At 39.6% G+C, this 26,025-nt stretch overlaps 2 protein-coding genes across 5 annotated transcripts in view; both read left to right on the top strand.

Moving 5' to 3' along the window:
• LOC128658209 (uncharacterized) overlaps positions 1-3,479 on the top strand; it is a 140,163-nt gene extending 136,684 nt beyond the window's left edge. Inside the window, exon 10 of the mRNA XM_053712739.1 lies at positions 3,332-3,479. Within this exon, the coding sequence (XP_053568714.1) occupies positions 3,332-3,451 (120 nt within the window). The 3' untranslated portion in view covers positions 3,452-3,479. The remainder of the gene's footprint in view (positions 1-3,331) is intronic.
• Positions 3,480-5,936: 2,457 nt separating this feature from the next.
• LOC128658211 (uncharacterized) overlaps positions 5,937-26,025 on the top strand; it is a 149,781-nt gene continuing 129,692 nt past the window's right edge. For 3 of the 4 annotated variants that reach the window (XM_053712740.1, XM_053712744.1, XM_053712741.1), the window contains exons 1-3: positions 5,937-6,054; positions 17,651-17,792; positions 17,875-17,948. In XM_053712740.1, coding sequence (XP_053568715.1) covers positions 17,902-17,948 — 47 coding nt within the window. In that variant the 5' untranslated portion in view covers positions 5,937-6,054; positions 17,651-17,792; positions 17,875-17,901. The remainder of the gene's footprint in view (positions 6,055-17,650; positions 17,793-17,874; positions 17,949-26,025) is intronic. The other variant, XM_053712742.1, reaches the window with a different exon arrangement.

Genomic DNA, 26,025 nt, shown 5'->3' on the forward strand with positions numbered 1-26,025 from the left:
TCCATGTCCTTAGTCTGCTTGTCTTCAGCAAACTGTTTGCTGGCTTTCTTGTGCATCATCTTTAGAGGAAGCTTCCTTCTTGGATGACAGCCATGCAGACCAATTTGATACAGTGTGCGGCGTATGGTCTGAGCACTGACAGGCTGACCCCCCACCCCTTCAACCTCTGCAGCAATGCTGGCAGCACTCATACGTCTATTTCCCAAAGACAACCTCTTGATATGACGCTGATCTCGTGCACTCAACATCTTTTGGTCGACCATGGCGAGGCCTGTTCTGAGTAAAACCTGTCCTGTGAAACCGCTGTATGGTCTTGCCCACTGTGCTACAGCTCAGTTTCAGGGTCTTGGCAATCTTTTTCTAGCCTAGGCCATCTTTATTTAGAGCAACAATTCTTTTCTTCAGATCCTCAGAGAGTTCTATGTCATGAGGTGCCATGTTGAACTTCCAGTGACCAGCATGAGAGAGTGTGAGAGCGATAACACCAAATTTAACACACCTGCTCCCCATTCACACCTGAGATCTTGTAACACTAACGAGTCACATGACACCGGGGAGGGAAAATGGCTAATTGGACCCAATTTGGACATTTCCACTTAGGGGTGTACTCACTTTTGTTGCCAACGGTTTAGACATTAATGGCTGTGAGTTGAGTTATTTTGAGGGGACAGCAAATTTACACTGTTATACAGGCTGTACGCTCACTACTTTACATTGTAGCAAAGTGTAATTTCTTATGTGTTGTCACATGAATAAATAATAATAAAATAGTTACAAAAATGTGAGGGGTGTACTCAGTTTCATGAGATACTGTGTATATATATATATATATATATATATATATATAAACATTTTCTCTGAGTGAAGAACAATGCTATTTCAAGTATTTCTAGCGCACCTCCGGGTTAGCATAGTTGGCCTAGTGCACCTTGGGGTTAGCACAGTTGGCCTAGCGCACTTTGGGGTTAGCACAGTTGGCCTAGCACACCTTGGGGTTAGCACAGTTGGCCTAGCGCACCTTGGGGTTAGCACAGTTGGCCTAGCGCACCTTCGGGTTAGCACAGTTGGCCTAGCGCACCTTCGGGTTAGCACATAAGTGAAAGCCAGAAGAGGTTTTTATAGCACTCCCCATAGATGTCTATAGGGAAAGGCAATTAGCACAGTTGGCCTAACGCACCTTTGGCATTAGCATAGTTGGCATAGCGCACCTTTGGATTAGCCAAGTTGGCTTAGCGCACCTTTGGCATTAGCACAGTTGGCCTAGCGAACCTTGGGGTTAGCACAGTTGGCCTAGCGTAACTTTGGCATTAGCACAGTTGGCCTAGTGCACCTTGGGGTTAGCACAGTTGGCATTGCTTACCTTTGGCATTAGCACAGTTGGCCTAGCACGCCTTGGGGTTAGCGCAGTTGGCCTAGCGTAACTTTGGCATTAGCACAGTTGGCCTAGCGTAACTTTGGCATTAGCACAGTTGGCCTAGTGCACCTTGGGGTTAGCACAGTTGGCATTGCTTACCTTTGGCATTAGCACAGTTGGCCTAGCACGCCTTGGGGTTAGCGCAGTTGGCATTGCGTACCTTTGGCATTAGCACAGTTGGCCTAGCGAACCTACGGGTTAGCACAGTTGGCATAGCGTACCTTTGGCATTAGCACAGTGGCCTAGTGCACCTTGGGGTTAGCACAGTTGGCCTAGTACACCTTGGGGTTAGCCCAGTTGGCATTGCGTACCTTTGGCATTAGCACAGTTGGCCTAGCGCACCTTCGGGTTAGCACAGTTGGCCTAGCGCACCTTCAGGTTAGCACAGATGGACTAGTGCACCTTGGGGTTAGCACAGTTGGCCTAGCACACCTTGGGGTTAGTGCAGTTGGCATTGCGTACCTTTGGCATTAGCACAGTTGGCCTAGCGCACCTTCGGGTTAGCACAGTTGGCCTAGCGCACCTTTGGGTTAGCACAGATGGACTAGCGCACTTTCGGGTTAGCACATAAGTGAAAGCCAGAAGAGGTTTTTATAGCGTGCCCCATAGATGTCTATAGGGAAAGGCAATTAGCACAGTGGCTCTATTCTACATCCAGATGTTAGCGCCTGAGGATTTTGCTCAAGTGAAAGCTTTTTACTTATAATATGAGCACAAGAATGTGCTATTGATTTAAGTTAAAGTGAATATAAATTTTGATGATTAAGTGCCCGGTTTTTAAAAATTTGATTAAAAACAGTGGCACTTTAATTCATCAAAATTTATATTTCACTTGTGTTGTGAAGAAACACTTACCTTTTAATCTTGACAGCCGCTCCAGCTTCCCCCGGTCGTCGCAAGCCTCTTCCTACGTCAGAAATGACAGATCGGTCATCCTCAAATTACGGCTTCTCCCCCAGGGGAAACAGTATCTGATTCAACGCCGTGATTGGAGGAAGCCGGATTCCTCATTTTAGACCCAGGAAGAGGCTTTGCGATGGGCAGAGGAAGCGTTGCAGCGGCTGTCAGGAATAAAAGGTACGTATTTTCAAAACAGGAGTGAAATGTAAATTTTGATGAATTAAAGTGCCCCTGTTTTTAATCGAATATTTAAAAATCAGATACTTTATCACTTTAGGTGGTGTTAGGTCCTCAATAGCGTTAATGTTTTTGTGCTGCACTTTTAATCTAAGATATAATATACTATTTTACAGTATACTGTATATATAAACGCCATATACACACGTACAATGTACCCACAAGCCTCCAGCACATATAGACTTCTTATTAAGGTTTTAGTTTTTGCTCTTTATTAACAATGGTGATTGCATACATAGCAAATATATAGGTGTTCCCAGGGCGCTCCATAGCAGTAACCTGTATAATTATGGGATGTTCTAAACGATACCCGCTAGCTTAGGGGAACATTGTCGCATAATGCTGTGACCCTTTCAGAGGTGAGATGAGCAGTTGTAAGAAATAAACTACTTCACACTGAAATGTATTTTGCAATAGATTATTTGAACTGTTACTAAACAAAAAGCTATTTTTATATTTACGGAACGCACATTATATGTTGTGTAAATACGTTTTGAAAACAAGCTCCCTCCCCACTGGTGGAAACCACATTATCTGGTGATGTTCTCAGATCGTTTAAAACTCATCGAGCACTAAACTATCCTATAAAAGCCGCATCACCACTCGTCTGTACAACGGTCAGACCACGTTTTTATAACGTCGCCCGAGGTCTGAGACTCACAGCAGCATTACTCAGTGTATCTGACGACCTTTACAACATTGGTTCCTCACTGTCTTGTCGCCATCCTTGTCTCTTTCCTATGTCTCTCCTGCCCTCACTCACACACGTCTGTCCCACAGATATTGGATCTCACAGTGTCCCAGGTATCCAGTCTCCATCCTATCCTGGCAATTCGAGCCGCACAAAAGCAGTGTCAGGTGAAGGAAAGCTGGGCCCAGTTACAGCAAGCTCTCAGGTAAATAGAGTGTGCGCTTAACTATAGCAAGCACTCAGGTAAATAGAGTGTGCGCTTAACCATAGCAAGCACTCATGTAAATAGAGTGTGCGCTTAACTATAGCAAGCTCTCAGGTAAATAGAGTGTGCACTTAACTATAGCAAGCCCTCAGGTAAATAGAGTGTGCGCTTAACTATAGCAAGCCCTCAGGTAAATAGAGTGTGCACTTAACTATAGCAAGCCCTCAGGTAAATAGAGTGTGCACTTAACTATAGCAAGCCTTCAGGTAAATAGAGTGTGCGCTTAACTATAGCAAGCACTCAGGTAAATAGAGTGTGTGCTTAACTATAGCAAGCCCTCAGGTAAATACAGTGTGTGCTTAACTATAGCAAGCCCTCAGGTAAATACAGTGTGTGCTTAACTATAGCAAGCCCTCAGGTAAATACAGTGTGTGCTTAACTATAACAAGCCCTCAGGTAAATAGAGTGTGTGCTTAACTATAGCAAGCCCTTAGGTAAATATAGTGTGCGCTTAACTATAGCAAGCCCTCAGGTAAATAGAGTGTGTGCTTAACTATAGCAAGTCCTCAGGTAAATAGAGTGTGCTTAACTATAGCAAGCCCTCAGGTAAATAGAGTGTGCACTTAACTATAGCAAGCACTCAGGTAAATAGAGTGTGTGCTTAACTATAGCAAGCCCTCAGGTAAATACAGTGTGTGCTTAACTATAGCAAGCCCTCAGGTAAATAGAGTGTGTGCTTAACTATAGCAAGCCCTTAGGTAAATATAGTGTGCGCTTAACTATAGCAAGCCCTCAGGTAAATAGAGTGTGTGCTTAACTATAGCAAGTCCTCAGGTAAATAGAGTGTGCTTAACTATAGCAAGCTCTCAGGTAAATAGAGTGTGCATTAACTATAGCAAGCCCTCAGGTAAATAGAGTGTGCGCTTAACTATAGCAAGCCCTCAGATAAATAGAGTGTGTGCTTAACTATAGCAAGCCCTCAGGTAAATAGAGTGTGCTTAACTATAGCAAGCCCTCAGGTAAATAGAGTGTGCGCTTAACTATAGCAAGCCCTCAGGTAAATAGAGTGTGCACTTAATTATAGCAAGCCCTCAGGTAAATAGAGTGTGCTTAACTATAGCAAGCCCTCAGGTAAATAGAGTGTGCACTTAACTATAGGAAGCACTCAGGTAAATAGAGTGTGTGCTTAACTACAGCCAGCACTCAGGTAAATAGATTGTGTGCTTAACTATAGCAAGCCCTTAGGTAAATATAGTGTGCGCTTAACTATAGCAAGCCCTCAGGTAAATAGAGTGTGTGCTTAACTATAGCAAGCCCTTAGGTAAATATAGTGTGCGCTTAACTATAGCAAGCCCTCAGGTAAATAGAGTGTGTGCTTAACTATAGCAAGTCCTCAGGTAAATAGAGTGTGCTTAACTATAGCAAGCCCTCAGGTAAATAGAGTGTGCACTTAACTATAGCAAGCACTCAGGTAAATAGAGTGTGTGCTTAACTATAGCAAGCCCTCAGGTAAATACAGTGTGTGCTTAACTATAGCAAGCCCTCAGGTAAATAGAGTGTGTGCTTAACTATAGCAAGCCCTTAGGTAAATATAGTGGGCGCTTAACTATAGCAAGCCCTCAGGTAAATAGAGTGTGTGCTTAACTATAGCAAGTCCTCAGGTAAATAGAGTGTGCTTAACTATAGCAAGCTCTCAGGTAAATAGAGTGTGCATTAACTATAGCAAGCCCTCAGGTAAATAGAGTGTGCGCTTAACTATAGCAAGCCCTCAGATAAATAGAGTGTGTGCTTAACTATAGCAAGCCCTCAGGTAAATAGAGTGTGCTTAACTATAGCAAGCCCTCAGGTAAATAGAGTGTGCGCTTAACTATAGCAAGCCCTCAGGTAAATAGAGTGTGCACTTAATTATAGCAAGCCCTCAGGTAAATAGAGTGTGCTTAACTATAGCAAGCCCTCAGGTAAATAGAGTGTGCACTTAACTATAGGAAGCACTCAGGTAAATAGAGTGTGTGCTTAACTACAGCCAGCACTCAGGTAAATAGATTGTGTGCTTAACTATAGCAAGCACTCATGTAAATAGAGTGTGCGCTGAACTATAGCAAGCAACAGAGCGTGCGCTTAACCATAGCAAGCACTCAGGTAAATAGAGGGGACACTATCTATAGCAAACACTCAGGTAAATAGAGTGCTCACTATCTATAGCAAACACTCAGGTAAATAGAGTGCTCACTATCTATAGCAAACACTCAGGTAAATATAGTGCTCACTATCTATAGCAAACACTCAGGTAAATAGAGCGCACACTATCTATAGCAAACACTCAGGTAAATATAGTGCTCACTATCTATAGCAAACACTTAGGTAAGTAGAGCGCTAACTATCTATAGCAAACACTCAGGTAAATAGAGCGCTCACTATCTATAGCAAACACTCAGTAAATAGAGCGCACACTATCTATAGCAAACACTCAGGTAAATAGAGCGCACACTATCTATAGCATCTCACAGTGTCCCAGGTATCCAGTCTCCATCCTATCCTGGCAATTCGAGCCGCACAAAAGCAGTGTCAGGTGAAGGAAAGCTGGGCCCAGTTACAGCAAGCTCTCAGGTAAATAGAATGTGCGCTTAACTATAGCAAGCCCTCAGGTAAATAGAGTGTGCACTTAACTATAGCAAGCCCTCAGGTAAATAGAGTGTGCGCTTAATTATAGCAAGCCCTCAGGTAAATAGAGTGTGCACTTAACTATAGCAAGCCCTCAGGTAAATAGAGTGTGCGCTTAACTATAGCAAGCCCTCAGGTAAATAGAGTGTGCACTTAACTATAGCAAGCCCTCAGGTAAATAGAGTGTGCACTTAACTATAGCAAGCCTTCAGGTAAATAGAGTGTGCGCTTAACTATAGCAAGCACTCAGGTAAATAGAGTGTGTGCTTAACTATAGCAAGCCCTCAGGTAAATACAGTGTGTGCTTAACTATAGCAAGCCCTCAGGTAAATACAGTGTGTGCTTAACTATAGCAAGCCCTCAGGTAAATACAGTGTGTGCTTAACTATAACAAGCCCTCAGGTAAATAGAGTGTGTGCTTAACTATAGCAAGCCCTTAGGTAAATATAGTGTGCGCTTAACTATAGCAAGCCCTCAGGTAAATAGAGTGTGTGCTTAACTATAGCAAGTCCTCAGGTAAATAGAGTGTGCTTAACTATAGCAAGCCCTCAGGTAAATAGAGTGTGCACTTAACTATAGCAAGCACTCAGGTAAATAGAGTGTGTGCTTAACTATAGCAAGCCCTCAGGTAAATACAGTGTGTGCTTAACTATAGCAAGCGCTCAGGTAAATAGAGTGTGTGCTTAACTATAGCAAGCCCTTAGGTAAATATAGTGTGCGCTTAACTATAGCAAGCCCTCAGGTAAATAGAGTGTGTGCTTAACTATAGCAAGTCCTCAGGTAAATAGAGTGTGCTTAACTATAGCAAGCTCTCAGGTAAATAGAGTGTGCATTAACTATAGCAAGCCCTCAGGTAAATAGAGTGTGCGCTTAACTATAGCAAGCCCTCAGATAAATAGAGTGTGTGCTTAACTATAGCAAGCCCTCAGGTAAATAGAGTGTGCTTAACTATAGCAAGCCCTCAGGTAAATAGAGTGTGCGCTTAACTATAGCAAGCCCTCAGGTAAATAGAGTGTGCACTTAATTATAGCAAGCCCTCAGGTAAATAGAGTGTGCTTAACTATAGCAAGCCCTCAGGTAAATAGAGTGTGCACTTAACTATAGGAAGCACTCAGGTAAATAGAGTGTGTGCTTAACTACAGCCAGCACTCAGGTAAATAGATTGTGTGCTTAACTATAGCAAGCCCTTAGGTAAATATAGTGTGCGCTTAACTATAGCAAGCCCTCAGGTAAATAGAGTGTGTGCTTAACTATAGCAAGCCCTTAGGTAAATATAGTGTGCGCTTAACTATAGCAAGCCCTCAGGTAAATAGAGTGTGTGCTTAACTATAGCAAGTCCTCAGGTAAATAGAGTGTGCTTAACTATAGCAAGCCCTCAGGTAAATAGAGTGTGCACTTAACTATAGCAAGCACTCAGGTAAATAGAGTGTGTGCTTAACTATAGCAAGCCCTCAGGTAAATACAGTGTGTGCTTAACTATAGCAAGCCCTCAGGTAAATAGAGTGTGTGCTTAACTATAGCAAGCCCTTAGGTAAATATAGTGGGCGCTTAACTATAGCAAGCCCTCAGGTAAATAGAGTGTGTGCTTAACTATAGCAAGTCCTCAGGTAAATAGAGTGTGCTTAACTATAGCAAGCTCTCAGGTAAATAGAGTGTGCATTAACTATAGCAAGCCCTCAGGTAAATAGAGTGTGCGCTTAACTATAGCAAGCCCTCAGATAAATAGAGTGTGTGCTTAACTATAGCAAGCCCTCAGGTAAATAGAGTGTGCTTAACTATAGCAAGCCCTCAGGTAAATAGAGTGTGCGCTTAACTATAGCAAGCCCTCAGGTAAATAGAGTGTGCACTTAATTATAGCAAGCCCTCAGGTAAATAGAGTGTGCTTAACTATAGCAAGCCCTCAGGTAAATAGAGTGTGCACTTAACTATAGGAAGCACTCAGGTAAATAGAGTGTGTGCTTAACTACAGCCAGCACTCAGGTAAATAGATTGTGTGCTTAACTATAGCAAGCACTCATGTAAATAGAGTGTGCGCTGAACTATAGCAAGCAACAGAGCGTGCGCTTAACCATAGCAAGCACTCAGGTAAATAGAGGGGACACTATCTATAGCAAACACTCAGGTAAATAGAGTGCTCACTATCTATAGCAAACACTCAGGTAAATAGAGTGCTCACTATCTATAGCAAACACTCAGGTAAATAGAGTGCTCACTATCTATAGCAAACACTCACGTAAATAGAGTGCACACTATCTATAGCAAACACTCAGGTAAATAGAGCGCACAATATCTATAGCAAACACTCAGGTAAATAGAGCGCTCACTATCTATAACAAACACTCAGGTAAATAGAGTGCACAATATCTATAGCAAACACTCAGGTAAATATAGTGCTCACTATCTATAGCAAACACTCAGGTAAATAGAGCGCACACTATCTATAGCAAACACTCAGGTAAATATAGTGCTCACTATCTATAGCAAACACTTAGGTAAGTAGAGCGCTAACTATCTATAGCAAACACTCAGGTAAATAGAGCGCTCACTATCTATAGCAAACACTCAGTAAATAGAGCGCACACTATCTATAGCAAACACTCAGGTAAATAGAGCGCACACTATCTATAGCAAACACTCAGGTAAATAGAGCACACACTATCTATAGCAAACACTCAGGTAAATATAGTGCTTACTATCTATAGCAAACACTCAGGTAAATAGAGCGCTCACTATCTATAGCAAACACTCAGGTAAGTAGAGCGCTCACTATCTATAGCAAACACTCAGGTAAATAGAGCGCTCACTATCTATAGCAAACACTCAGGTAAATAGAGCGCACACTATCTATAGCAAACACTCAGGTAAATATAGTGCTTACTATCTATAGCAAACACTCAGGTAAATAGAGCGCTCACTATCTATAGCAAACACTCAGGTAAATATAGTGCTCACTATCTATAGCAAACACTCAGGTAAATAGAGCGCACACTATCTATAGCAAACACTCAGGTAAATATAGTGCTTACTATCTATAGCAAACACTCAGGTAAATATAGTGCTCACTATCTATAACAAACACTCAGGTAAGTAGAGTGCTCACTATCTATAGCAAACACTCAGGTAAATAGAGCACTCACTATCTATAACAAACACTCAGGTAAATAGAGCTCTCACTATCTATAACAAACACTCAGGTAAGTAGAGTGCTCACTATCTATAGCAAACACTCAGGTAAATAGAGTGCTCACTATCTATAGCAAACACTCAGGTAAATAGAGTGCTCACTATCTATAGCAAACACTCAGGTAAATAGAGCGCTCACTATCTATAGCAAACACTCAGGTAAATAGAGCGCACACTATTTATAGCAAACACTCAGGTAAATAGAGCGCTCACTATCTATAGCAAACACTCAGGTAAGTAGAGTGCTCATTATCTATAACAAACACTCAGGTAAATAGAGCGCTCACTATCTATAGCAAACACTCAGGTAAGTAGAGTGCTCATTATCTATTACAAACACTCAGGTAAATAGAGCGCTCACTATCTATAGCAAACACTCAGGTAAATAGAGCGCTCACTATCTATAGCAAACACTCAGGTAAATAGAGTGCTCACTATCTATAGCAAACACTCAGGTAAATATAGTGCTCACTATCTATAGCAAACACTCAGGTAAATAGAGCGCTCACTATCTATAGCAAACATTCAGGTAAGTAGAGCGCTCACTATCTATAGCAAACACTCAGGTAAATAGAGCGCTCACTATCTATAGCAAACACTCAGGTAAGTAGTGTGCTCATTATCTATAGCAAATACTCAGGTAAATAGAGCGCTCACTATCTATAGCAAACACTCAGGTAAATAGAGTGCTCACTATCTATAGCAAACACTCAGGTAAATAGAGCGCTCACTATCTATAACAAACACTCAGGTAAGTAGAGTGCTCACTATCTATAGCAAACACTCAGGTAAATAGAGCGCACACTATCTATAGCAAACACTCAGGTAAATAGAGCGCTCACTATCTATAGCAAACACTCAGGTAAATAGAGCACTCACTATCTATAGCAAACACTTAGGTAAGTAGAGCTCTAACTATCTATAGCAAACACTCAGGTAAATAGAGCGCTCACTATCTATAGCAAACACTCACGTAAATAGAGCACACACTATCTATAGCAAACACTCAGGTAAATAGAGCGCACACTATCTATAGCAAACACTCAGGTAAATAGAGCGCACACTATCTATAGCAAACACTCAGGTAAATATAGTGCTTACTATCTATAGCAAACACTCAGGTAAATAGAGCGCTCACTATCTATAGCAAACACTCAGGTAAATAGAGCGCTCACTATCTATAGCAAACACTCAGGTAAATAGAGCGCTCACTATCTATAGCAAACACTCAGGTAAATAGAGCGCTCACTATCTATAGCAAACACTCAGGTAAATAGAGCGCACACTATCTATAGCAAACACTCAGGTAAATAGAGCGCACACTATCTATAGCAAACACTCAGGTAAATAGAGCGCACACTATCTATAGCAAGCACTCAGGTAAATATAGTGCTTACTATCTATAGCAAACACTCAGGTAAATAGAGCGCTCACTATCTATAGCAAACACTCAGGTAAGTAGAGCGCTCACTATCTATAGCAAACACTCAGGTAAATAGAGAGCTCACTATCTATAGCAAACACTCAGGTAAATAGAGCGCTCACTATCTATAGCAAACACTCAGGTAAATAGAGCGCACACTATCTATAGCAAACACTCAGGTAAATAGAGCGCACACTATCTATAGCAAACACTCAGGTAAATAGAGCGCACACTATCTATAGCAAACACTCAGGTAAATATAGTGCTTACTATCTATAGCAAACACTCAGGTAAATAGAGCGCTCACTATCTATAGCAAACACTCAGGTAAATAGAGTGCTCACTATCTATAGCAAACACTCAGGTAAATAGAGTGCTCACTATCTATAACAAACACTCAGGTAAATAGAGTGCACAATATCTATAGCAAACACTCAGGTAAATATAGTGCTCACTTTCTATAGCAAACACTCAGGTAAATAGAGCGCACACTATCTATAGCAAACACTCAGGTAAATATAGTGCTCACTATCTATAGCAAACACTTAGGTAAGTAGAGCGCTAACTATCTATAGCAAACACTCAGGTAAATAGAGCGCTCACTATCTATAGCAAACACTCAGGTAAATAGAGCGCACACTATCTATAGCAAACACTCAGGTAAATAGAGCGCACACTATCTATAGCAAACACTCAGGTAAATAGAGCGCACACTATCTATAGCAAACACTCAGGTAAATATAGTGCTTACTATCTATAGCAAACACTCAGGTAAATAGAGCGCTCACTATCTATAGCAAACACTCAGGTAAGTAGAGCGCTCACTATCTATAGCAAACACTCAGGTAAATAGAGCGCTCACTATCTATAGCAAACACTCAGGTAAATAGAGCGCTCACTATCTATAGCAAACACTCAGGTAAATAGAGCGCACACTATCTATAGCAAACACTCAGGTAAATAGAGCGCACACTATCTTTAGCAAACACTCAGGTAAATAGAGCGCACACTATCTATAGCAAACACTCAGGTAAATATAGTGCTTACTATCTATAGCAAACACTCAGGTAAATAGAGAGCTCACTATCTATAGCAAACACTCAGGTAAATATAGTGCTCACTATCTATAGCAAACACTCAGGTAAATAAAGCGCACACTATCTATAGCAAACACTCAGGTAAATAGAGCACACACTATCTATAGCAAACACTCAGGTAAATATAGTGCTTACTATCTATAGCAAACACTCAGGTAAATAGAGCGCTCACTATCTATAGCAAACACTCAGGTAAGTAGAGCGCTCACTATCTATAGCAAACACTCAGGTAAATAGAGCGCTCACTATCTATAGCAAACACTCAGGTAAATAGAGCGCACACTATCTATAGCAAACACTCAGGTAAATAGAGCGCACACTATCTATAGCAAACACTCAGGTAAATAGAGCGCACACTATCTATAGCAAACACTCAGGTAAATATAGTGCTTACTATCTATAGCAAACACTCAGGTAAATAGAGCGCTCACTATCTATAGCAAACACTCAGGTAAATATAGTGCTCACTATCTATAGCAAACACTCAGGTAAATAGAGCGCACACTATCTATAGCAAACACTCAGGTAAATATAGTGCTTACTATCTATAGCAAACACTCAGGTAAATATAGTGCTCACTATCTATAACAAACACTCAGGTAAGTAGAGTGCTCACTATCTATAGCAAACACTCAGGTAAATAGAGCACTCACTATCTATAACAAACACTCAGGTAAATAGAGCTCTCACTATCTATAACAAACACTCAGGTAAGTAGAGTGCTCACTATCTATAGCAAACACTCAGGTAAATAGAGTGCTCACTATCTATAGCAAACACTCAGGTAAATAGAGTGCTCACTATCTATAGCAAACACTCAGGTAAATAGAGCGCTCACTATCTATAGCAAACACTCAGGTAAATAGAGCGCACACTATTTATAGCAAACACTCAGGTAAATAGAGCGCTCACTATCTATAGCAAACACTCAGGTAAGTAGAGTGCTCATTATCTATAACAAACACTCAGGTAAATAGAGCGCTCACTATCTATAGCAAACACTCAGGTAAGTAGAGTGCTCATTATCTATTACAAACACTCAGGTAAATAGAGCGCTCACTATCTATAGCAAACACTCAGGTAAATAGAGCGCTCACTATCTATAGCAAACACTCAGGTAAATAGAGTGCTCACTATCTATAGCAAACACTCAGGTAAATATAGTGCTCACTATCTATAGCAAACACTCAGGTAAATAGAGCGCTCACTATCTATAGCAAACATTCAGGTAAGTAGAGCGCTCACTATCTATAGCAAACACTCAGGTAAATAGAGCGCTCACTATCTATAGCAAACACTCAGGTAAGTAGTGTGCTCATTATCTATAGCAAATACTCAGGTAAATAGAGCGCTCACTATCTATAGCAAACACTCAGGTAAATAGAGTGCTCACTATCTATAGCAAACACTCAGGTAAATAGAGCGCTCACTATCTATAACAAACACTCAGGTAAGTAGAGTGCTCACTATCTATAGCAAACACTCAGGTAAATAGAGCGCACACTATCTATAGCAAACACTCAGGTAAATAGAGCGCTCACTATCTATAGCAAACACTCAGGTAAATAGAGCACTCACTATCTATAGCAAACACTTAGGTAAGTAGAGCTCTAACTATCTATAGCAAACACTCAGGTAAATAGAGCGCTCACTATCTATAGCAAACACTCACGTAAATAGAGCACACACTATCTATAGCAAACACTCAGGTAAATAGAGCGCACACTATCTATAGCAAACACTCAGGTAAATAGAGCGCACACTATCTATAGCAAACACTCAGGTAAATATAGTGCTTACTATCTATAGCAAACACTCAGGTAAATAGAGCGCTCACTATCTATAGCAAACACTCAGGTAAGTAGAGCGCTCACTATCTATAGCAAACACTCAGGTAAATAGAGCGCTCACTATCTATAGCAAACACTCAGGTAAATAGAGCGCTCACTATCTATAGCAAACACTCAGGTAAATAGAGCGCACACTATCTATAGCAAACACTCAGGTAAATAGAGCGCACACTATCTATAGCAAACACTCAGGTAAATAGAGCGCACACTATCTATAGCAAGCACTCAGGTAAATATAGTGCTTACTATCTATAGCAAACACTCAGGTAAATAGAGCGCTCACTATCTATAGCAAACACTCAGGTAAGTAGAGCGCTCACTATCTATAGCAAACACTCAGGTAAATAGAGAGCTCACTATCTATAGCAAACACTCAGGTAAATAGAGCGCTCACTATCTATAGCAAACACTCAGGTAAATAGAGCGCACACTATCTATAGCAAACACTCAGGTAAATAGAGCGCACACTATCTATAGCAAACACTCAGGTAAATAGAGCGCACACTATCTATAGCAAACACTCAGGTAAATATAGTGCTTACTATCTATAGCAAACACTCAGGTAAATAGAGCGCTCACTATCTATAGCAAACACTCAGGTAAATAGAGTGCTCACTATCTATAGCAAACACTCAGGTAAATAGAGTGCTCACTATCTATAACAAACACTCAGGTAAATAGAGTGCACAATATCTATAGCAAACACTCAGGTAAATATAGTGCTCACTTTCTATAGCAAACACTCAGGTAAATAGAGCGCACACTATCTATAGCAAACACTCAGGTAAATATAGTGCTCACTATCTATAGCAAACACTTAGGTAAGTAGAGCGCTAACTATCTATAGCAAACACTCAGGTAAATAGAGCGCTCACTATCTATAGCAAACACTCAGGTAAATAGAGCGCACACTATCTATAGCAAACACTCAGGTAAATAGAGCGCACACTATCTATAGCAAACACTCAGGTAAATAGAGCGCACACTATCTATAGCAAACACTCAGGTAAATATAGTGCTTACTATCTATAGCAAACACTCAGGTAAATAGAGCGCTCACTATCTATAGCAAACACTCAGGTAAGTAGAGCGCTCACTATCTATAGCAAACACTCAGGTAAATAGAGCGCTCACTATCTATAGCAAACACTCAGGTAAATAGAGCGCTCACTATCTATAGCAAACACTCAGGTAAATAGAGCGCACACTATCTATAGCAAACACTCAGGTAAATAGAGCGCACACTATCTTTAGCAAACACTCAGGTAAATAGAGCGCACACTATCTATAGCAAACACTCAGGTAAATATAGTGCTTACTATCTATAGCAAACACTCAGGTAAATAGAGAGCTCACTATCTATAGCAAACACTCAGGTAAATATAGTGCTCACTATCTATAGCAAACACTCAGGTAAATAAAGCGCACACTATCTATAGCAAACACTCAGGTAAATATAGTGCTTACTATCTATAGCAAACACTCAGGTAAATATAGTGCTCACTATCTATAACAAACACTCAGGTAAGTAGAGTGCTCACTATCTATAGCAAACACTCAGGTAAATAGAGCACTCACTATCTATAACAAACACTCAGGTAAATAGAGCTCTCACTATCTATAACAAACACTCAGGTAAGTAGAGTGCTCACTATCTATAGCAAACACTCAGGTAAATAGAGTGCTCACTATCTATAGCAAACACTCAGGTAAATAGAGCGCTCACTATCTATAGCAAACACTCAGGTAAATAGAGCGCACACTATTTATAGCAAACACTCAGGTAAATAGAGCGCTCACTATCTATAGCAAACACTCAGGTAAGTAGAGTGCTCATTATCTATAACAAACACTCAGGTAAATAGAGCGCTCACTATCTATAGCAAACACTCAGGTAAGTAGAGTGCTCATTATCTATTACAAACACTCAGGTAAATAGAGCGCTCACTATCTATAGCAAACACTCAGGTAAATAGAGCGCTCACTATCTATAGCAAACACTCAGGTAAGTAGAGCGCTCACTATCTATAGCAAACACTCAGGTAAGTAGAGTGCTCACTATCTATAGCAAACACTCAGGTAAATAGAGCGCTCACTATCTATAGCAAACACTCAGGTAAATAGAGCGCTCACTATCTATAGCAAACACTCAGGTAAGTAGAGTGCTCACTATCTATAGCAAACACTCAGGTAAATAGACCGCACACTATCTATAGCAAACACTCAGGTAAATATAGTGCTCACTATCTATAACAAACACTCAGGTAAATAGAGTGCTCACTATCTATAACAAACACTCAGGTAAATAGAGCGCACAATATCTATAGCAAACACTCAGGTAAATAGAGTGCTCATTATCTATAACAAACACTCAGGTAAATAGAGCGCTCACTATCTATAGCAAACACTCAGGTAAATATAGTGCTTACTATCTATAGCAAACACTCAGGTAAATAGAGCGCTCACTATCTATAGCAAACACTCAGGTAAATATAGTGCTTACTATCTATAGCAAACACTCAGGTAAATAGAGCGCTCACTATCTATAGCAAACACTCAGGTAAGTAGACTGCTCGCTATCTATAGCAAACACTCAGGTAAGTAGAGTGCTCACTATCTATAACAAGCACTCAGGTAAATAGAGTGTTCATTATCTATTACAAACACTCAGGTAAATAGAGCGCTCACTATCTATAGCAAACACTCAGGTAAATAGAGTGCTCACTATCTATAACAAACACTCAGGTAAATAGAGTGTTCATTATCTATAACAAACACTCAGGTAAATAGAGTGCTCACTATCTATAGCAAACACTCAGGTAAGTAGAGTGCTCGCTATCTATAGCAAACACCCAGGTAAGTAGAGTGCTCACTATCTATAACAAACACTCAGGTAAATAGAGTGTTCATTATCTATAACAAACACTCAGGTAAATAGAGTGCTCACTATCTATAGCAAACACTCAGGTAAGTAGAGTGCTCACTATCTATAGCAAACACTCAGGTAAATAGAGCGCTCACTATCTATAACAAACACTCAGGTAAGTAGAGTGCTCACTTTCTATAGCAAACACTCAGGTAAGTAGAGTGCTCACTATCTATAGCAAACACTCAGGTAAGTAGAGTGCTCACTATCTATAGCAAACACTCAGGTAAATATAGTGCTCACTATCTATAGCAAACACTCAGGTAAATAGAGTGCTCACTATCTATAGCAAACACTCTGGTAAATAGAGTGCTCACTATCTATAGCAAACACTCAGGTAAATAGAGTGCTCACTATCTATAGCAAACACTCAGGTAAATAGAGTGCTCACTATCTATAGCAAACACTCAGGTAAATAGAGCACTCACTGTCTATAACAAACACTCAGGTAAATAGAGTGCTCACTATCTATTACAAACACTCAGGTAAATAGAGTGCTCACTATCTATAACAAACACTCAGGTAAATAGAGTGCTCACTATCTATAACAAACACTCAGGTAAATAGAGTGCTCACTATCTATAACAAACACTCAGGTAAGTAGAGTGCTCATTATCTATTACAAACACTCAGGTAAATAGAGTGCTCACTATCTATAGCAAACACTCAGGTAAATAGAGCGCACAATATCTATAGCAAACACTCAGGTAAATAGAGCGCTCACTATCTATAGCAAACACTCAGGTAAGTAGAGTGCTCATTATCTATTACAAACACTCAGGTAAGTAGAGTGCTCATTATCTATAGCAAACACTCAGGTAAATAGAGCGCTCACTATCTATAACAAACACTCAGGTAAGTAGAGTGCTCATTATCTATTACAAACACTCAGGTAAGTAGAGTGCTCATTATCTATAGCAAACACTCAGGTAAATAGAGCGCTCACTATCTATAGCAAACACTCAGGTAAATAGAGTGCTCACTATCTATTACAAACACTCACTGTTGTATCCGGCTATTATTAGCTCATTATATTTGTCAGACATCCTGTACTGTCCCTTAGGACAAAGAAGTCACCAAGGCCGGCACCAAGCTCCTCATTCACCAGAGAAAAATGTAACCAAGCGACCCCTAGCGCAGAGCAGCCGAGCAGCGTGGGAAACCTACAGCAAGGGATCCTGGGAAGTCTGGCAGGGGGGATTCAGGTCAGTGTACTTATTCAGTGTGAGCTGAGCATTTTTATGTGGGAACCCTGGGATTTAATGCCGTTTGTTTGTGTCCCCACAGAAAGAAAAGAGTGCACTTAGTGATGTGATGTGTAACGCTGACGACATCAGAAGGTGCCAAACTGGAATAAACACGTGTGTTATAATGAATCTTCATAATATTTGTTTTTGTGTCACTAACAAATAAAGTAAGGGATGGGCACACTCACTGGCCTCACCTGAGATATCACCTTATAGCCCTGCACTGTGTAATAATAATAATAATGATTTGCTAATTACTGTATAGACACTCACTGGCCTCACCTGAGATATCACCTTATAGCTCTGCACTGTGTAATAATAATAATAATGATTTGCTAATTACTGTATAGACACTCACTGGCCTCACCTGAGATATCACCTTATAGCCCTGCACTGTGTAATAATAATAAGGATTTGCTAATTACTGTATAGACACTCACTGGCCTCGCCTGAGATATCACCTTATAGCCCTGCACTGTGTAATAATAATAATGATTTGCTAATTACTGTATAGACACTCACTGGCCTCACCTGAGATATCACCTTATAGCCCTGCACTGTGTAATAATAATAAGGATTTGCTAATTACTGTATAGACACTCACTGGCCTCGCCTGAGATATCACCTTATAGCCCTGCACTGTGTAATAATAATAATGATTTGCTAATTACTGTATAGACACTCACTGGCCTCACCTGAGATATCACCTTATAGCCCTGCACTGTGTAATAATAATAATAATAATGATTTGCTAATTACTGTATAGACACTCACTGGCCTCACCTGAGATATCACCTTATAGCCCTGCACTGTGTAATAATAATAATAATAATGATTTGCTAATTACTGTATAGACACTCACTGGCCTCACCTGAGATATCACCTTATAGCCCTGCACTGTGTAATAATAATAATAATGATTTGCTAATTACTGTATAGACACTCACTGGCCTCGCCTGAGATATCACCTTATAGCCCTGCACTGTGTAATAATAATAAGGATTTGCTAATTACTGTATAGACACTCACTGGCCTCACCTGAGATATCACCTTATAGCCCTGCACTGTGTAATAATAATAATAATAATGATTTGCTAATTACTGTATAGACACTCACTGGCCTCGCCTGAGATATCACCTTATAGCCCTGCACTGTGTAATAATAATAAGGATTTGCTAATTACTGTATAGACACTCACTGGCCTCACCTGAGATATCACCTTATAGCCCTGCACTGTGTAATAATAATAATAATAATAATGATTTGCTAATTACTGTATAGACACTCACTGGCCTCGCCTGAGATATCACCTTATAGCCCTGCACTGTGTAATAATAATAATGATTTGCTAATTACTGTATAGACACTCACTGGCCTCACCTGAGATATCACCTTATAGCCCTGCACTGTGTAATAATAATAATAATGATTTGCTAATTACTGTATAGACACTCACTGGCCTCACCTGAGATATCACCTTATAGCCCTGCACTGTGTAATAATAATAATAATGATTTGCTAATTACTGTATAGACACTCACTGGCCTCACCTGAGATATCACCTTATAGCCCTGCACTGTGTAATAATAATAATAATTTGCTAATTACTGTATAGACACTCACTGGCCTCACCTGAGATTTCACCTTATAGCCCTGCACTGTGTAATAATAATAATGATTTGCTAATTACTGTATAGACACTCACTGACCTCACCTGAGATATCACCTTATAGCCCTGCACTGTGTAATAATAATAATAATAATGATTTGCTAATTACTGTATAGACACTCACTGGCCTCGCCTGAGATATCACCTTATAGCCCTGCACTGTGTAATAATAATAAGGATTTGCTAATTACTGTATAGACACTCACTGGCCTCACCTGAGATATCACCTTATAGCCCTGCACTGTGTAATAACAATAATAATAATGATTTGCTAATTACTGTATAGACACTCACTGGCCTCACCTGAGATATAACCTTATAGCCCTGCACTGTGTAATAATAATAATAATGATTTGCTAATTACTGTATAGACACTCACTGGCCTCGCCTGAGATATCACCTTATAGCCCTGCACTGTGTAATAATAATAATAATAATGATTTGCTAATTACTGTATAGATACTCACTGGCCTCACCTGAGATATCACCTTATAGCCCTGCACTGTGTAATAATAATAATAATAATGATTTGCTAATTACTGTATAGACACTCACTGGCCTCGCCTGAGATATCACCTTATAGCCCTGCACTGTGTAATAATAATAATAATGATTTGCTAATTACTGTATAGACACTCACTGGTCTCACCTGAGATATCACCTTATAGCCCTGCACTGTGTAATAATAATAATAATAATGATTTGCTAATTACTGTATAGACACTCACTGACCTCACCTGAGATATCACCTTATAGCCCTGCACTGTGTAATAATAATAATAATAATGATTTGCTAATTACTGTATAGACACTCACTGGCCTCACCTGAGATATCACCTTATAGCCCTGCACTGTGTAATAATAATAATAATAATGATTTGCTAATTACTGTATAGACACTCACTGACCTCACCTGAGATATCACCTTATAGCCCTGCACTGTGTAATAATAATAATAATAATGATTTGCTAATTACTGTATAGACACTCACTGGCCTCACCTGAGATTTCACCTTATAGCCCTGCACTGTGTAATAATAATAATGATTTGCTAATTACTGTATAGACACTCACTGACCTCACCTGAGATATCACCTTATAGCCCTGCACTGTGTAATAATAATAATAATAATGATTTGCTAATTACTGTATAGACACTCACTGGCCTCGCCTGAGATATCACCTTATAGCCCTGCACTGTGTAATAATAATAAGGATTTGCTAATTACTGTATAGACACTCACTGGCCTCACCTGAGATATCACCTTATAGCCCTGCACTGTGTAATAATAATAATAATAATAATGATTTGCTAATTACTGTATAGACACTCACTGGCCTCGCCTGAGATATCACCTTATAGCCCTGCACTGTGTAATAATAATAATGATTTGCTAATTACTGTATAGACACTCACTGGCCTCACCTGAGATATCACCTTATAGCCCTGCACTGTGTAATAATAATAATAATAATGATTTGCTAATTACTGTATAGACACTCACTGGCCTCACCTGAGATATCACCTTATAGCCCTGCACTGTGTAATAATAATAATAATGATTTGCTAATTACTGTATAGACACTCACTGGCCTCACCTGAGATATCACCTTATAGCCCTGCACTGTGTAATAATAATAATAATGATTTGCTAATTACTGTATAGACACTCACTGGCCTCACCTGAGATATCACCTTATAGCCCTGCACTGTGTAATAATAATAATAATTTGCTAATTACTGTATAGACACTCACTGGCCTCACCTGAGATTTCACCTTATAGCCCTGCACTGTGTAATAATAATAATGATTTGCTAATTACTGTATAGACACTCACTGACCTCACCTGAGATATCACCTTATAGCCCTGCACTGTGTAATAATAATAATAATAATGATTTGCTAATTACTGTATAGACACTCACTGGCCTCGCCTGAGATATCACCTTATAGCCCTGCACTGTGTAATAATAATAATAATAATAATGATTTGCTAATTACTGTATAGACACTCACTGGCCTCACCTGAGATATCACCTTATAGCCCTGCACTGTGTAATAACAATAATAATAAGGATTTGCTAATTACTGTATAGACACTCACTGGCCTCGCCTGAGATATCACCTTATAGCCCTGCACTGTGTAATAATAATAATAATAATGATTTGCTAATTACTGTATAGATACTCACTGGCCTCACCTGAGATATCACCTTATAGCCCTGCACTGTGTAATAATAATAATAATAATGATTTGCTAATTACTGTATAGACACTCACTGGCCTCGCCTGAGATATCACCTTATAGCCCTGCACTGTGTAATAATAATAATAATGATTTGCTAATTACTGTATAGACACTCACTGGTCTCGCCTGAGATATCACCTTATAGCCCTGCACTGTGTAATAACAATAATAATAATGATTTGCTAATTACTGTATAGACACTCACTGGCCTCGCCTGAGATATCACCTTATAGCCCTGCACTGTGTAATAATAATAATGATTTGCTAATTACTGTATAGACACTCACTGGCCTCACCTGAGATATCACCTTATAGCCCTGCACTGTGTAATAATAATAATAATGATTTGCTAATTACTGTATAGACACTCACTGGCCTCGCCTGAGATATCACCTTATAGCCCTGCACTGTGTAATAATAATAATAATAATGATTTGCTAATTACTGTATAGACACTCACTGGCCTCACCTGAGATATCACCTTATAGCCCTGCACTGTGTAATAATAATAATAATGATTTGCTAATTACTGTATAGACACTCACTGGCCTCGCCTGAGATATCACCTTATAGCCCTGCACTGTGTAATAATAATAATAATAATGATTTGCTAATTACTGTATAGACACTCACACTACATAGACCTAATACTGAGGTGTAACTTGCCTATGTATAATACACAACCACCAACCCTTTAATAAAATCATAGCTATAAAAGCGACTCGCTCAGAAATCATCTCTAGTAGGTAGAAATATACAACGTATTTAAGTGCAATTCTTCCTCTTTAATATTGAAATAGTCTCTCCCTATCCTTGTGATTGTTACAAACATTCTGTGTAATCACTCAGCTTTTTAAAGAGACAATAATGTAAGTTTTAGCTAGTTAGGCTCAGAAGCAGGAATGCATTACTGGGAACTAGCTTCTGATTGGTAGCTTTTGTCATTGGCTCACCCGATGTGTTAAGCTAGCTCCCAGTAGTGCATTACTGCACCTGACCCTACCTAAGTATGCTTTTAAACAGAGAATACCAAGAGAACAAAGTCAATTTGATCAAATTTTGAATGTTCAAATAACATTCTAATCTTCTGTTTTCAAATGTTTGTTTTTGAATTTTAAAGAACATTAAAAAATATTTGTTTGAATAATCGATTGTTTAGCTGTATTTTACATTCAATTAACATTCCATTTCAAATTGGTTTTATGTGAATCACATTGTTAATATTTCATTCTGAAATAGTATCTACAGCTATCTTTTATAAATGTAATATTCAAATTTGAAACAAACATTTAAAATAGTTACATTCGAAATCGAAACCAAAATTCCAAATCGAAAGTTACATTTGAAAACCAAAAATAACATTTAATTTTCAAATTTTTATGAATATTCGTTCTTATCAACATTTGATTTTTCAAATTTAAACAAATTCACTCATCCCTAATTTGTATCCCTCAAGCTATAACCATAACTACTATACCTGAAAAAGAAAAAGTCTTAGGCCTAGATTTAGAGTTGGGCGGTAGCCGTCAAAACCAGCGTCAGAGGCTCCTAACGCTGGTTTTTACCGCCCGCTGGTATTTGGAGTCAGTCAGGAAAGGGTCTAACGCTCACTTTCCAGCCGCGACTTTTCCATACTGCAGATCCCCTTAGGTCATTTGCGTATCCTATCTTTTCAATGGGATTTTTCTAACGCCGGTATTTAGAGTCGTGGCTGAAGTGAGCGTTAGAAATCGACAAGACTCCAGCCGCAGAAAAAAGTCAGTGGTTAAGAGCTTTCTGGGCTAACGCCGGTTTATAAAGCTCTTAACTACTGTGCTCTAAAGTACACTAACACCCATAAACTACTTATGTACCCCTAAACTGAGGCCCCCCCACATTGCCGCCACTCTATTAACATTTTTAACGCCTAATCTGCCGCTCCGTACACCGCCGCCAGCTACGTTATCCCTATGTACCCCTAATCTGCTGCCCCTAACATCGCCGACCCCTATATTATATTTATTAACCCCTAATCTGCCACCCCCGCTATCGCTGACACCTGCATATTTGTTTAACCCCTAATCTGCCGCTCCGTACACCGCCGCAACCTACATTATCCCTATGTACCCCTAATCTGCTGCCCCTAACACAGCCGACCCCTATATTATATTTATTAACCCCTAATCTGCCGCCCCCAACGTCGCCTCCACCTACCTACAATAATTAACCCCTAATCTGCCGACCGGATCTCACCGCTACTATAATAAATGTATTAACCCCTAAAGCTAAGTCTAACCCTAACACCCCCTAACTTAAATATAATTTAAATCTAACGAAATAAATTAACTATTATTAAATAAATTATTCCTATTTAAAGCTAAATACTTACCTGTAAAATAAACCCTAATATAGCTACAATATAAATTATAATTATATTGTAGCTATTTTAGGATTAATATTTATTTTACAGGCAACTTTGTAATTATATTAACCAGGTACATTAGCTATTAAATAGTTAATAACTATTTAATAGTTACCTAGTTAAAATAATTACAAAATTACCTGTAAAATAAATCCTAACCTAAGTTACAATTAAACCTAACACTACACTATCATTAAATAAATTAAATAAAATACCTACAATTATCTACAATTAAACCTAACACTACACTATCAATAAATTAATTAAATACAATACCTACAAATAAATACAATTAAATAAACTAACTAAAGTACAAAAAATAAAAAAGAACTAAGTTACAAAAAATAAAAAAATATTTACAAACATTAGAAAAATATTACAACATTTTTAAACTAATTACACCTACTGTAAGCCCCCTAATAAAATAACAAAGCCCCCCAAAATAAAAAAATGCCCTACCCTATTCTAAATTAAAAAAGTTCAAAGCTCTTTTACCTTACCAGCCCTGAAAAGGGCCCTTTGCGGGGCATGCCCCAAAGAATTCAGCTCTTTTGCCTGTAAAAAAACACATACAATACCCCCCCCCAACATTACAACCCGCCACCCACATACCCCTAATCTAACCCAAACCCCCCTTAAATAAACCTAACACTAAGCCCCTGAAGATCTTCCTACCTTATCTTCACCACGCCGGGTTCACCGATCGATCCAGAAGAGCTCCTCCGATGTCTTGATCCAAGCCCAAGCGGGGGGCTGAAGATGTCCATGATCCGACTGAAGTCTTCATCCAAGCGGGAGCTGAAGAGGTCCATGATCCGGCTGAAGTCTTCTATCAAGCGGCATCTTCAATCTTCTTTCTTCCGGATCCATGTTCATCCCGCCGACGCGGAACATCCATCTTCACCGACGACTTCCCGACGAATGACCGTTCCTTTAAGGGACATCATCCAAGATGGCGTCCCTCGAATTCCGATTGGCTGATAGAATTCTATCAGCCAATCGGAATTAAGGTAGGAAAATTCTGATTGGCTGATGAAATCAGCCAATCAGAATCAAGTTCAATCCGATTGGCTGATCCGATCAGCCAATCAGATTGAGCTCACATTCTATTGGCTGATCGGAACAACCAATAGAATGCAAGCTCAATCTGATTGGCTGATCGGATCAGCCAATCGGATTGAACTTGATTCTGATTGGCTGATTCCATCAGCCAATCAGAATTTTCCTACCTTAATTCCGATTGGCTGATAGAATCCTATCAGCCAATCGGAATTCGAGGGACGCCATCTTGGATGACGTCCCTTAAAGGAACCGTCATTCGTCGGGAAGTCGTCGGTGAAGATGGATGTTCCGCGTCGGCGGGATGAACATGGATCCGGAAGAAAGAAGATTGAAGATGCCGCTTGATAGAAGACTTCAGTCGGATCATGGACATCTTCAGCCCTCCGCTTGGGCTTGGATCAAGACATCGGAGGAGCTCTTCTGGATCGATCGGTGAACCCGGCGTGGTGAAGATAAGGTAGGAAGATCTTCAGGGGCTTAGTGTTAGGTTTATTTAAGGGGGGTTTGGGTTAGATTAAGGGTATGTGGGTGGTGGGTTGTAATGTTGGGGGGGGTATTGTATGTGTTTTTTTTACAGGCAAAAGAGCTGAATTCTTTGGGGCATGCCCCGCAAAGGGCCCTTTTCAGGGCTGGTAAGGTAAAAGAGCTTTGAACTTTAGTAATTTAGAATAGGGTAGGGCATTTTTTTATTTTGGGGGGCTTTGTTATTTTATAAGGGGGCTTAGAGTAGGTGTAATTAGTTTAAAATTGTTGTAATATTTTTCTAATGTTTGTAAATATTTTTTTATTTTTTTGTAACTTAGTTCTT

The sequence above is a fragment of the Bombina bombina genome, chromosome 4 (assembly GCF_027579735.1).
Source record: "Bombina bombina isolate aBomBom1 chromosome 4, aBomBom1.pri, whole genome shotgun sequence".
Taxonomy (NCBI): Eukaryota; Metazoa; Chordata; class Amphibia; order Anura; family Bombinatoridae; genus Bombina; species Bombina bombina.